The sequence below is a fragment of the Thrips palmi genome, unplaced genomic scaffold (genome assembly GCF_012932325.1).
Source record: "Thrips palmi isolate BJ-2018 unplaced genomic scaffold, TpBJ-2018v1 HiC_scaffold_10, whole genome shotgun sequence".
NCBI classification, from domain to species: domain Eukaryota; kingdom Metazoa; phylum Arthropoda; class Insecta; order Thysanoptera; family Thripidae; genus Thrips; species Thrips palmi.
In genome coordinates, this window is record NW_023144621.1 from 18,055,193 (window position 1) to 18,069,217 (window position 14,025).

Here is a 14,025-nt window from a genome sequence, read left to right on the forward strand (position 1 = left end):
TGGTGGTCATCGCCGCGCACCTGCACTGCTTGTCCTTCGCGCGCGAGGGCGCGAGGCACCGACAGCAGACAGCCCCGCATGTCCCGCACAGGGAAGGGAGCGCGAGCGCCCATGGCACGCGGAGGGAAGTCCACCACTGGGAGGGCAGCTCTGACAAATCAGCACCACTAGTGATTTAAAAATAAATAATTATATTGAAAGATAAAAAATATTAACAGAATGATATGGGCAGGATGGAGCCCACACGAGACCTCCGCCCTCAGAGTTGTAACAATCAACAAATTGGTCGGACATCCTCAAACCATTTTAACATAGGAGGAAGAATCCTACCAGAAACAAGAGAAAACATGAACACAGTCAAGGTTTCAGTAAAACATTCATAACATAATTCTCTAAATAAGTTCTAGTGGCTTAGCAAATAAGGTCTTCTTGACTTTCTACAGTGGACTTAATTCCTATACATGTCACAATCAAGGGGTAAAGTGATGAACAGAAACAGTACTGAACTTTTTCAGTTTAAATCAATTATGAGGAATGTTCATTTGAACCAATATTCATTCATAAGAAGCACTTCTGATGTCATAAATGTTACATACAAGAGAATGTGGTAATACTTCATTCACACATTGCCACATATACCTACAGTACAGGGTTAATGGCTTTAACACTTTCAAACTTATGGATGAGGGATCAGTTTTCATTGGGGAAAACAATTTTATAAACTTCACTGTAGTCACTAACAAAGTGCACATCAAGTCCATCACTAATATACTTTTGTAGGTCATCAAAATCTTTCTTGTTTTCTTCTGGCAAAATTATTGTCTTCACTCCTACTCTCTTGGCCTGAAAATTAAAATCAGAGATATCCTTTTAATAAGTGAAATGTAGCCCATTTTCTCATGTGATGAGGAATCTTTACTCACAGCAATGGTTTTTTCTTTGATTCCACCAACAGGCAAAATTTTTCCTGTCAGTGATACCTCTCCAGTCATGGCAACATCTTGGAGAATTGGTTTCTTTTTGGCAAGTGATAAAAGTGCAGTCACAATAGTGCAGCCAGCGCTGGGTCCATCTTTGGGTGTAGCACCCTGTGCAGACATTTTCAGTAAGGTTGTGGTCGATTAAAGATTGCCTGTTTTTACATTATTTAAAACTAAGACAACAATTCTACGTTACCTGTGGCACATGCAAATGTAAATGAGCAGTGTCCAGGAATTTATTTGTTGGATCATTCTCAGAAATATAGTTTCTAGCCACAGTCAAGGCAATTCTTGCAGATTCTTTCATGACATCTCCCAAGTGACCTGTGATTTCCAAAGAGCCCGCAGCAGCAGGCTTCTTGTCATCAGATTCCACTGGGGTACTTCTTCTGGTAGTGGTTTCAATAAACAAAACAGATCCACCTGAGAAATTGCAATCATACCATATATCAACAATGATGGTCTTCCCTTGACTTTAAAATTGCTGTTGATTTTGTTTAACTTAGGTTTTACATACCCATTGAGGTCCAAGCCAGTCCCATTACAACTCCAGGAGGTGTAGTTTCATACATTCGATCATGGGTGAACACAGGTTTACCAACAAAGTCTTGTAGATTACTTGGCTCTATGCTGAATTGGTCACCTTCTTTCTTCACAACTTTAAACGCAACTTTCCGCACAACTTTTTCAATATGCTTCTGGAGATTTCGGACACCACTTTCTCTACAATATGACTTAATAATTGTGTTCAAAGCATCATCAGTGATAGAAACCTGAAATATGATAAAACAAATTAATTATGACTGCAATTCCTAGGCAAAATAAGATGCAAAAGTATGAGAAGGGAAATTACATGTGTTTCTGTTAGCCCACTGTCTTTCATGGCTTGGGGAACAAGATACTGCTTGGATATCGCCAGTTTCTCTTCGCCAACATAGCCCGACATTTCAATAAGTTCCATTCGATCCCGTAATGCATCAGGAATTCTATCAATCACATTTGCTGTGCAAATAAACAACACCTGAAAAACAAGAGTAAATATAAATACCATTTTTCTTTCTTGTAGAGACATACACATTTTTAACAATCAAATTTAAATCTACATAGTTTTTAAAAACAGTTCTTACTTTAGAGAGGTCAACAGGAACATCTAAATAGTGGTCTAGGAAGTTCTTATTTTGTTCTGGATCGAGCATTTCAAGAAGAGCAGATGCTGGATCACCAGAATGACTCCTACAAGAGAATGTTTTGTAAGCAAGAATCACAGTCAATGAATCTATAAAGACAATTTGTATTAAATGTGCCACTTACTTTCCAATCTTATCAACTTCATCAATAAGTATTAGTGGGTTCTCAGTTTTAGTTTTTTTCAAACATTGTATTACTTTTCCAGGCATGGCTCCAACATACGTTCTACGATGTCCTTTGATTTCTGCTACATCTGTCATACCACCAACGCTAAACCTAAAATACTGAGAGAAGACAATGGCAAATTACCCCATTTACAAAAATATAAAAAACAAAGTGGTATTCTACATTAACTATAAAAGGGAAGGAAACTAACTTCTCGGTTAAGGGCACGAGCAATGGAGCGAGCTATACTCGTTTTTCCTACACCAGGAGGGCCATGGAAACAAAGGATTTTACCCTGGGTGCTTCCTTTCAACTGGCTGACAGCAATAAACTCTGCAAAATGCAAAAATTGGATTGTATTGTCAGTTAAGGCAATGCAACTTACTCCTAATGCTTACAACAAGCATGACAAGTATTGCCTGACCTAAAATTCGCTTCTTAATTTCTTCCATTCCATAATGATCTTCTTCAAGAATATCAGAAGCTCGATTAATTTCTAAATTTTCTTCACTAGAAATTCCCCATGGTAAGGTAGTTAGCCAATCTAAATAATTGCGTGTAACACTAAAAGAAAAAAGGGGGGAAAAAAAGAAAAGAAAAGTTATGTAACTGAAATAAAAAACAGTATGTAGAGGCAGTAGAATATGTGTGAACTTACTTGAACTCAGATGAGTGATTTTCAAGCAAACTCAGCTTGTTTAATTCTTCTTCAACCACGTCCATGACTTCCTGCGGGACATTCTTATCCTGCAATATAAATCATTCTTTGTAATGTAACAACAAAACAAGGGAAACCAAACTTAAAGAACAAGTAACAAATTCAAAGTACACATACTTTAATTCTTTCCCGGAACTTTTCTCCTATTGCATCTTTGTCTTCTTTCTCAAGTCCTAATTCTTTTTTTATAACTTTCAACTGTTCATGGAGAATATATTTGCGATGTTGTTGCTTAACTTTTTCCTCTACTTCCCTGCCAATTTTTTGTTGCAGTTTGCTTAACTCCAGCTCTTTTTTCAGAAGGCCAAGAGAAAGGAGGAGTCTTTTGTTTATCTGAAACAAATACAATTTGAGTCAAATTCACATTTTGGAAAGGACAGTGACCACAATTCATTTAACATTGAGTGTTCCTTACATCCATTTCCTCCAAGACTGCTTGCAATTCTGCTGGATCTGCACCAGTTAACGCGGCACCAAGATCAGACAAGTACACTGGATTGTCAACCACTCTGTGACCTTGATGCAACATTTGTTGCAACGATTCTTTATAAAGTGGATTCAAGTTGATAATGTCTCGAATAGTCTTAATGACTTCCTGCGTCAACGCCTGTAGTGGGCGAACAACGCTTTTAAACTAATGTAAAAACAGTAATGAAAAACAAATAATTAAAAATTCTAATGATCAAACCTTGATTTCTTCAGTTTGCCGGAAAGAATTGTGAACTACATTTTCAGTTTCTACCATAAGAACTGCTCCATTTACATCATCTACTTGAGCTCCATCAGCTGACACTGAATTACCATTAAGATCTTCAACTTTTTCAATTTGAAGCCCATCTATCGGCCCAGTTTCAGTGCCCGGAATATCTGCTTTTTCGGAAACCATTTTCACACCATCAGTCTCAGAGGCAAAGGTAGGCCTCTTCTTTCGGCGCTTTCGAAGACCTCTTCGGTCAGAGTCAGAGTCCTCTACAATAACATCAATTGTTGAATTAGGGAATCGGAGTTTCATTTCTGAGGAATAGAAATGTAGGATTACCCCTCATAACTTAAGTAAAGTAAAAGAAGGAAGAGGCTAGAACAAAGAATACCATACCTTCGGGTGCTTCTTCTGGAACATCAGCAATTTGTTTCACTATCCTAATTCTTCGGTGAGCCATTACAACAAGGCGTAATCTATCTCCTACATCCTGAAGCTCATGAATTTGAACAAATGTTCCAATCTGGTAAACATCATCCAAGTTTTGAACAACTTGGGACTCATTTCTAAATTGTTGAAGAAGAAAGACATTTTTAAATGTTTTCACTAAGACAACGTTTACCTATTGACAGCGCAGTAAAGGTGAAAACTTACTCTTCATTTTTCTTGAGGAACACTCCACAATATGGTTGATTCAGCTTGACTTTTCTACGAATAACATCCATCAGCATAGGATCAGATATCTACAGCAAAGAAATAATGAATAATACATTCAGTACAAAAGCGGGATTGACCTGACCCTCAATGCATGAACAAACATTTGACAAATTTATAATAACTAGAAATTAAAACAGACACTATTAATAAAACTATTTAATAGAAAGAGAGGTTTCTCACCTCAATCAACTTGATAAATCTTGGAAAAACCGGGTTTCTGCCGATTGCCACCAGGGGTACATTGGGCCAAACTTCTGGAACCACGACTGTTGCCGGCAGCGTCTGGGTTATGGGTCCGAAGTCCTCTTCAGGACTGGCGGCAGACCCGTCGTCCTGGCCACTTCCAGAGCTTCCAGGGATCGAGCTCAAAGCTCTCCTGGCTGACGAAAAGAGATGTCGTCGGCTATCTTGCAGGCTTTGTGTCAAAACTCCTCTTGGAGTTTGTCTCGAACAGACGACACTGGTCGTCCGCCAAGTACTCGCATATCGCTGTTGCACGGAGGACAGCGTTCGTGACACGCCACTGCGCATACGGATGGCAGCCCACATGTTTCAGGATTCGCCACGAGTAGTTTCTTCGACAAACAAGTCACAAAAAGGACACAGGCATCAAATTTAAGAAAGTGCACCATACAAAAGTTTCATCATGCGGGATGTCGTTTCGCGTTCTTACTGCCCTTTTTCTTCACCCGCTGGTGGCGCTCCACACGATCAAATCGAGAACCTTCTTCAAAGGCGCGACATTTAAAAAGGTCACATAATAGACTTGTCTTTGAACCTCTTTTGTCAAAATTAGCCAATTTTACCTATCTTCATTGAGTAAAACAGAGTTTTTAATTAAGTTACTGGCTCATTTGAGACGAGTTTGTTATGTGACCTTTTAAAATGCTGCGCCTTTGAAGGCCACCAGCGGGTGAAGAAAAAGGGTAAGAACCAAAGGTAACAAAAACGAAAACAAAACACTGCGCTCCCAAGCGACCGACGCCATTGTTCCGGTGGTCGGCCGTTCAGTGGCTAGAGTCAAACATTTTCTAATTTCTCCTAGGCTAGTGACCTGGTGGACCATCTGGGTCCTTGAAGTTGTTTTGGGGTCTAGTCTTGTCATCAAGGTACCGTATTTTCTTACTAAGCATTTAGAGGGATCATACATTTTGCTCTCGCAAAGTGGACTATCATTCCGGCTGCGCTTGCAGTTTCCTTCCAGGCAACCCGTTGGAAATTTCTCTAGCTAGCGACGTATTAATTTACTATTGATTGCGAATTTTCCTCACTCTATTGTATCTTTTGAGTCCTTCCATCCCAATCATATGCACCCTTTTTGTAACTTTTGCGCTTCCTATGCCTGGCAAAGCGTCCTGCGGGTTAGACCACCCATCTCTTCTTCTGAAGGGGTATGCTATGCTGATGTAGCTTTGTGTTTCTGGTCCCTGATACTAGCACATACATGCATTCCGACGCAACTCCTTGAACCTGAGGTTGCATATTCGCCTGTGGGCTTGTTCTGGTTGGTGGAGCTGTAACTCTTGGAGCAAATTTATGGCATTTTATGCTAGGAATGTTAAATTTTGATGTATTCTCTTCTATTTGTTTTTTTTTTGTCCTGAAGTACTTTTAGACACCTAATCCTCCATTTTCTCTGTTGCAGATCTCACAATGACTTCCTATTATAATGATGAGGATGAGGGACAAGATCTCAAGCTTGAAGATGAGGGCCATGTTGTCAAACTTCGCGGCCTCCCCTGGTCCACAACAGTGGGAGAAATCTACAACTTTTTCAGTTAGTTTTATGACAATCCATTGATCCTTATCTATTTTGACTTAATTATACTAGTCTTTTATTTTATTTTTTACTTTAGGCGACTGCAACATCAAAAATGGCAAATTAGGCATTCAAATGACACTGTCTCGTGAAGGCAGACCGAGTGGCGAGGCATATGTTGAAATGATGTCTGAAGAAGATGTTGAAAAGGCTTGTAAGCGAGACCGTGATCACATGGGCCACCGGTATATTGAAGGTATGTGGTTGGTATTAAATGCTGCAAATGCATACAACCGAATATTTTAAATACATAAACTGATCTGATCTATGTCTTTTCTTATAGTTTTCAAAGCTAAGCGCTCAGAGATGGAATGGGTTGTGAAGCGCAGTGGCCTCTTAGTTGAAGACTCAGCTGATGATGCCTGTATTAGGCTCAGAGGCCTGCCCTTTGGATGTGCTAAAGATGAAATTGCAAAATTCTTTGACGGTAAGCATTACTTTGATCCCTGCTCTTTTTTCCTCTTTGTGTAATGCTCACTAATTGTTGCATTTCAAAATTTAAAATTACTTTTTTTATGCTTAAAAAAATCTAAGATCAAATAAATATCCTGTCCGAAGGAAATGTCAAATGACAGCAAATTTTCAGTGAGATGCTGTCTTTCCTTCCTTTTTGCATTCTGTGTGCTTTTAGATTTCATTGGCAATTATATATATTTTTACATTGCTTAGATGATTGTTAATTTTAAAGAATTATACCAAATATATTTTTGGGCTTGTCACTGCTAGCTTCAAAAACTGTTACTTGTTTTCTGCTCCTAGTGTTTGTCCAGTTAAATCTTTCCCACATTGCTGAATTTTAAGCATGCATCAGCTTCCAACCTGTGTGTCTTGTTTTAAAAGATGGTTTCTAAAATTTGCTGTGACTTTATAAAATTCAATTGAATATTTAAAACATTTGCATTGTTTGCATTTTTCAAATACCTTTTCTGTTGTCATGTTGAATTCCTCCTACAGTTCCCCTTTGCTTCATTTAAATTGAAATCAGAATTTAATAATAAGATTTGCTCTCATTTTATACAAGTTGGCTATGGTGTGCTTTGTGCATGCAGCATGAACCTTAGCAGTGACAAGCCTATCAAGATTTTTCTGACAATCTTTCAACTGTGTTCAATTATGTGAAATGATTTACCTTGTTCTTGTGATTTGAGCAGTTGTGCTGTTGCCTACATTTTATTATTTAAATTTCTAGTAAATTAATGATACCTGGCTAATATAGTTTCTCATTTTGAAACTACTTGTACCATTTTTGTTTTTAAAATATTGAGTCTTGAACCTTCTTCCTGAGCCAAAGTACTTACCAATATTTATCTTGTTGCATCAAACTTAGTAGGTGATTGCACAACTACTTGTTCTGATTAATTGTTGCTGTGTGCTGATGGGCATCTTGTATTGGTTGGTTGGGTAGGGTTGGAGATAGTTCCCAACGGGATTTCCATACCAACAGACTACATGGGAAGGAGTTCGGGGGAGGCTTACGTACAATTTGCAAACAAAGAAATGGCTGAGAAAGCTATGGAGAAGCACAAGGAGAAGATAGGACACAGGTGGGGACAAGAAGAGAACGGGACGGGAGGGATGGGTGGATGGATGGGCGGGTGGGACGATCACCCTCAGTCCTCACTTTTCCACCGCTCTTTCTCTCTTGCATTTTTATTATGTATGTTATTTTTATATTGAAGTGGTACTTCTGTTGTTCTTGCACGATGGGCATTAATTTGTGGTTTTTTTTGGGTGGCTGGAAGGTAGGTGGCTGCTTGTTTTGTTGAGTATACTTAATGCATATCCTCCTCTGAGGCCTTTAATCCGACCCACATCCTGTGGAAGCTTGACACATTGTCACCATACATGCATTTTATCTATTGCAGTAAAGAAATGAATCTTGACGTTTTGCCACTGAATGTGTTTGATGTATTGAACTTCCATCATAGCACACCTGTGCATGACCTCATTCACTTTCACAATCCTTTTATTATCTTCCAATTATAATTTAAATATTATATTCATTCACCTTTGCATTTTAAAGTTTGTTTGCTGAACTTTTTTAAAAATCTCTTTTGTTGAGGGCTATAAGTAAATGAGTAAAACGTTGGAATGATCTTAATGCTGTGGCTGAGTAACAAGTGTCAAATCTTTTCTGGTCTCATCTGTTGTGGGAAGTGAAAACCTCTAGTCTTCTAGCAGTTATCATGTTTAAACTTTATGATTGGGTCTGTTTGAAAATTCTTTAGCTTCATGAGTAATTTCATGTTTCTGCCAGAACCCAGTTCGTCCATTGTCATTTTCTTGGATTACTTTGTTATGACCCATCTCTGAATTGAGAAAATTTTTCAAATTTGATCCTGAATGACTTGCAGTGGGTGCAAGGCACTAGTTGGGTCCTCACTTCCCCACCTCATGTGGCTCTTGTAGTGGATTGCCAATACATGACTGTATGAGCATGTGCATGCTTCTCTGTAAGTATACTGAAGACAGCCATGCGGGTCGGAGGCGGGCGTGTTCTCAGGTGAGGGAGGCTATAATTAAGAGGAGAGGGTAAGTTGGCCGCATTGCCCTGATGGGCCCGGCCAAGGCCCGGCCCATGCCCCATTGCGTTCGGAATATCCGGAACGGCACGACACAGCCGAGGGATGTCCGAGGGAGGCGACGTGGACGTCGGAGGGACATCCAAGGGACATCCATGGGACATCCATGGGACATCCATGGGACATCCATGGGACGTCTGGTGCGGGACGGACGGGGCCAAGGGCCCCAAGGGCCCCAAGGGCACACGAGCGGGAGGAGGGCTCTGGGCTCGGGGCTCGGGTCGGGCTGGTATGGTGGGTCGCCTGGCCGAACCTCATGTCTAAAGGTTGTCTTGAGTTCTGCATTGGGTAAAGACAAGTGGCGTGCGTCGTTCGTTCCTTTTTGGCGATCGAATCGGCATATTCACCTCGTGTTCAATTATTTGCACAGGGTGCCAAGTTTTTATGGTACCCTGCTTAAACTTGTTGCGTCACAAAGCTTAGTTATGTTTGGATTTTTTCCATCTTATGAATTCACTGCTTTCCTTTCATATCCATATTTCAGTAATAGCCCATGTGAAGATTCCATTCTTTTTCTTTACCCCTTGAAGAACTTGCCATTTCATTTATTTTAGTTGTAGTTAGCTTTGAAGTGTGTTTTGCTGAGATTAAATACTACTCATCTGTGCGAGGTGATCTCTATTGAGCTGTTCCTTGTGCTTTAAGAAGCCTTATCTTCGCGTATTTGACTTAAAGTTGTCACTTTCATTTGTCTACTTCAGCGTTCATTTTTCTGTTTTTTCTTTTGCATCTGTAACTCTAGTTAAATTTGAATTTGCCTATTGAGTCATGCATGACTGAAGCATTTATTCAAAATATTCCTGAAGAAAATTTTCAGTTTATGAAATCACCTGTCAGAAAATATTGGAATTATTTTACTCAGCACAAAATCTTTATGTGGGTGGTTTTGTCTGGTCGCTTAAATTTTGGGGGTTGTGGCAGTGTCAAAAGCATTGATCTATTCAATGTTTCATGATAAGTTTTTGATACAATACTGATCATCATGGATACATGTTGCGTCAACCATTTTACACTGTGTCAACAGTATTAATTTTCTTATATCTCTTAACATCTTATATATCTGATTCAATGGATCATTTGCATTTTATTTCATTGTGGCATTTACACAGCCCTCACTCTGTATGTACTTTATTTTCAAGGAAAATCTAAAATGTTCTGATAACCAGACCAAAATTTAAAATCCACTGTTTTATTGCATTAATTGCTTTGGTAGATTAAAATGTTTTTTTTTTTTGTTGCAATTTTCAAAAACAATTTTAAATAAAGAGAAACCTATTTATCGATGTTTGAAGTCTTAACTTGGAAGCAGCGTTAATATTGGTTTTCTTTATTCAGGTACATCGAGATTTTCCGCAGCAGCCTGGCCGAGGTCCGCGCTGCCATCAGCCCCAAGATGCGTCCCATGGTCTCCGGACCCTTCAGCAACAGGCCCGCGCCCTACGACCGCAATGACCGCTTCGGCGGCGCCAACAGATTCAACAACATGGGTCGCGGTGGTGGCGGCGGCGGCGGAGGTGGTGGAGGCGGCGGCGGTGGCGGCCCGGTGGGGCGTTACATGAAAAGCGGTGAGTGGCGGTCGAATCGGGTCGCAGACCAACCAGACCCAGGCTACCCACGGAGGCGGCGTTATACTGACTTGTCGAGTTTTGTTGCAGACTTCGGCGGCGGCTTCAATGATGACGGCCCCGGACCGTGGGGCGGCTGGGGCAATGGCGGTGGCATGCGCTCCGGCGGCGGCCCCGGACCCTCGCCCATGCGTGGCGGCGGCGGCGGCGGCATGGGAGGAATGGGCGGCGGCATGGGCGGCGGCATGGGAGGAGGAATGGGCGGCGGCATGGGCGGTGGCATGGGCGGAGGAATGGGCGGCGGCATGGGCGGAGGAGGCATGGGCATGAAGCCCAGCTACAGCGGCCCAGGAGGACCAGGCATGAGCAGAAACGGCGGCTGGAGCGGCGGCCCCGGTGGTGGCGGCGGCGGTGGCGGCGGCCACAACATCCACATGCGAGGCCTCCCCTTCCGCGCCACGCAGTCAGACATCGCCGAGTTCTTCCGGCCGATGGTGCCCGCCAGCATCAGGCTCGTGTACGACAACAGCGGCAGGGCGTCTGGCGAGGCCGACGTTGAATTCGCCAGCCACGAGGACGCCGTCAAGGCCATGTCCAAGGACAAGAGCAACATGCAGCACCGATACATCGAGCTTTTCCTCAACTCGTCGCCCAGCCCCCCGATGGGTGGTGGCGGCGGAGGCGGCGGCGGTGGTGACTTCGGCAGCATGGGCGGAAGCGGCGGCGGCGGCGGGTTTGGTGGTGGCAGTGGCGGCTACGGTGAGGCAACAATTCCACTCACTACTTGCGGTTGTGTGCGAGCTACGTGCGATTGACGGTTCCGTAATTTTGGTCCATTTTGCTCTGCAGGTGTTGCCAGCAGCAACTTCTCCCGAGGCTTTTCTGGCGGCGGCGGCGGCGGCGGCATGGGATTCAACAGCCCCATGGGTGGCGGCGGAGGCTACAACAACTTCTAAAGTACCTTACGTTTTCTTTACGCGCTCAGATAAACCAATCAAGGTGTAGGTTTTTGATTGTCATTTCTGATTACCTAAAAGTGATTTTTATTTAATTTTTGTTGCTCGGTGTGAGCTTGTGTATTAGAGGGCTTATAAATTTCATCATTTAATTAATCATGGTTTATTATTGTTAAGGATATTTGCATTGGTAAATTCATTTACCATATTATCACACTACATATTGTAGCCCAGAATGACAATCCTGGGCAGTTATTCCAAACCTTTATGTAAAATGACTTCATGACGGCATCACTTTTTTTATAGATTAAGAATAGCATTTATTCATTGACCTGCAAAGTTGTATTAATGTAGTCTTTTCTTTCATGTGCTAGATCTACATTTGTAACTCTTTTTGTACTATGTATTTATAAGATCATCTGAAACAAAAATAATAAATATTTTTAAGATTCAATGTTGCCTTTTATTTAGCATACACCTTCAATGCATTGAAATAAAATGTATAATGAAAACACCAGAAGTTTGTTGATAGAGAGGTCTGCAGAAAGACAATTTGTTGAGTAAAAAGAATTAATGATTATAGATTCAATTAAATTGAACTCGTGAAAGGCTAATGCAAAGTAAGAGAAAACGCATAACAGTTGAGCATCAAAGGACCAGAGGCGTCATTTCTAACAGTGGCTCGGGCGTCGGATGTGCAGGGACATGAGCATGAAACAACGCCGGGCAAGGCCAGGTAAGGCCAGGCAAGGCCCGTCCATGGTCCAAGCCGCGGCAATCATGCCACGCGACGCGTAGTGCACGCCCCTACCTACCGTGGGCTCCCTGGGTCAGCCCGAAGCACGGCGCTGTGTAAGAGGCTTATTGGTCCGAACCCCACTTCGGACGGGGCCACTGTGCAGGGGAGGGGGACCGGCCGACCGGCGTGGCGACCAGGCAAGGGCGTTGTGGGTTGTGGCGAGCAGTGGCAAGCTGCCCCCGACCGGCAACACGATTCGGCCACCACTGGGTACTTTCGGTACTTCATTATCATGAAATTGACGGCCAGAGTGGTTTCAGCTTTCAGCCCCATGACGACAGTGCAGCTGCGGATGAAAAACAAGATGAGATTTTGCATGCTCCAAAAGTGGACGCATTGGCAAGTGGAAGCTGTCTCCTTGGGGCATCGGGGGAGGGGGGTCGTGGGGGCTCGTCCCCTTTGCTGCGTCCGGTTGAACGTCCATCCTTAAACCTTAAACCTGCCAATAGCGACATAGGCACGCCGCACTGCCGTGCTGTGTCGAGAAGACTGGGCTGGAGAGACAGCAGCGCGAGGAGTGCGAGGGAGAAGGCGGTTCACGCGCTTGCTGCTCTCCCTGGCCCTCTCCCTGGCTCTCCCTGAAATACTTGACGGCCCATCACAGGCGCACGTGCGGTGCGCGCTATGGACTGCGGACGCCGCGGGGTGGCGGGGTGGGCGGCGCGGCGGGCGGACTTACTTAGGGCGACCGCAGAGTGCGCCGGTAGTGCGGTAGTGCCCCCGGTGTGGTGTGACGACTTTGGGGACGACTGTGCTGTGCGGGGGTGGGACTGGCAGTGGGCAGCCAGTTACCGCCCGCCGATGGCAGGGGATTGTATGGGCGAGCCGCGCCAGTCACATTACACCTACGTATCTCACCGGCCTACCGGCCGGGTGGCGTACCATTCGGCTCACTTTTCCACGAGGCGCACAACCGTCACCAAAAGAAATGGACTGATTGTCAGGAAATTAATAACAGCCCGCTGCGATACCGCGGTACCGTGTTACCGCCGAGGCTACCGCGTCTGAAAGCCACAATCACACACCAATGCCACTGGCCGAGACGTGAAAATAGAGTTCCCGCCGGACACTGGAATAATGATGAAGAAAATGGGGCCGCGACCACACCAGTGATGAGGGAACGTTGCCGCTGAAGGGCCGAAGGCCGAAGCGGTCGGAGATTAACAACGCAAGAAGCCGCAAAAACAAATCAGCCCGCTGTGGCCGAAGGGGATCGGGATAGAGGGCTGGACAGGGGGTCGGACAGGGCCCCGGGCGGGGAGGCGGGGCGGGGTGGCGGGCAGCTCGGGGCGCGGTGAGGTAGGCCCAGGACGGCGGGGCGGCTCGCTGCGCGCGGCGTCATGCTATCCTCCACCGCGGGACCTAACCCCGGTCGGGGCGCAGGGCACGCTGGGCTACGCTGGGCTGGGCGGCGCTGAGGGCGTTGCGAGGCGTCGCGCCAGTGCGCCAGTCTCGCGCTGGAAGCCGAGCTGCACGGTCCACCACCCCCTGCTGGCCGTCTGCGCCTCGCCCTCCGCAGCACGCCCGCCGCACCGCCGCGAGTTCGCTCTCGTCGCCCCGCCACAACAAACTCGCGCCGTACGCCCGCTCCCGCTAGCGGAGCTCCGCCCGGGCCGCCCGGCCCGCCGCGCCGCCAGGGCAGAACGCCTCAACCCCGTCCAGGCTGCGAGCCCGGTGATGGTCCCCCAGCGTGATCGCGTCCGCGGCCATGTCCACCGCCGTGGTGACGGCGAAAAGGAGGGCGAGTAGCGTGCAGTGCAGCCAGGGCGGCGCGATGCGCGCCTCGTGAACCGCAAGCAGGCCGGCAAGTCCAGCGCAGCAGCGCAAGCCCAGCGC

General features: G+C 44.9%; 2 protein-coding genes across 3 annotated transcripts; one reads left to right on the forward strand and one right to left on the reverse strand.

The window, feature by feature from the left end:
• Window positions 1-223: 223 nt before the first annotated feature.
• LOC117648537 (lon protease homolog, mitochondrial-like) lies at window positions 224-5,161 on the reverse strand. Of its 2 annotated transcripts, none has more exons than XM_034391063.1 (16): window positions 4,649-5,161; window positions 4,406-4,494; window positions 4,148-4,317; window positions 3,740-4,020; window positions 3,467-3,658; window positions 3,169-3,384; window positions 2,992-3,080; window positions 2,758-2,897; window positions 2,545-2,666; window positions 2,292-2,452; window positions 2,108-2,213; window positions 1,834-2,001; window positions 1,498-1,753; window positions 1,177-1,403; window positions 924-1,088; window positions 224-843 (listed from the first exon to the last, which is right to left on the reverse strand). In XM_034391063.1, the coding sequence occupies exons 1-16, from the start codon at window positions 5,015-5,017 to the stop codon at window positions 691-693; spliced, it is 2,904 nt and encodes a 967-aa protein (XP_034246954.1). In that variant the 5' UTR covers window positions 5,018-5,161; the 3' UTR covers window positions 224-690. The 2 variants fall into 2 exon arrangements, with proteins under 2 accessions (XP_034246954.1, XP_034246947.1); XM_034391056.1 differs by having other exon boundaries at window positions 3,740-4,065; window positions 4,649-5,160.
• A 257-nt stretch (window positions 5,162-5,418) lies between these two features.
• LOC117648550 (heterogeneous nuclear ribonucleoprotein H3-like) lies at window positions 5,419-11,531 on the forward strand. The gene is made up of 8 exons (XM_034391076.1): window positions 5,419-5,577; window positions 6,114-6,245; window positions 6,325-6,483; window positions 6,571-6,714; window positions 7,693-7,831; window positions 10,205-10,434; window positions 10,525-11,193; window positions 11,284-11,531. The coding sequence occupies exons 2-8, from the start codon at window positions 6,122-6,124 to the stop codon at window positions 11,388-11,390; spliced, it is 1,572 nt and encodes a 523-aa protein (XP_034246967.1). The 5' UTR covers window positions 5,419-5,577; window positions 6,114-6,121; the 3' UTR covers window positions 11,391-11,531.
• The last annotated feature ends 2,494 nt before the right edge of the window (window positions 11,532-14,025 follow it).

What these genes read in the sequence shown, in the direction of transcription:
- LOC117648537 (XM_034391056.1), bottom strand. Translation starts at nt 5,017, where the DNA reads ATGTGGGCTGCCATCCGTATGCGCAGTGGCGTGTCACGAACGCTGTCC. An exon ending in GGCAAACTGAAGAAATCAAG is followed by an intron (nt 3,659 to 3,739) that starts GTTTGATCATTA and finishes CGCCCACTACAG; the next exon opens with GCGTTGACGCAGGAAGTCAT. An exon ending in AGTTCCGGGAAAGAATTAAA is followed by an intron (nt 3,081 to 3,168) that starts GTATGTGTACTT and finishes TTTATATTGCAG; the next exon opens with GATAAGAATGTCCCGCAGGA.
- LOC117648550 (XM_034391076.1), top strand. Translation starts at nt 6,122, where the DNA reads ATGACTTCCTATTATAATGATGAGGATGAGGGACAAGATCTCAAGCTT. An exon ending in AATTGCAAAATTCTTTGACG is followed by an intron (nt 6,715 to 7,692) that starts GTAAGCATTACT and finishes TTGGTTGGGTAG; the next exon opens with GGTTGGAGATAGTTCCCAAC. An exon ending in GGGGCGTTACATGAAAAGCG is followed by an intron (nt 10,435 to 10,524) that starts GTGAGTGGCGGT and finishes GTTTTGTTGCAG; the next exon opens with ACTTCGGCGGCGGCTTCAAT.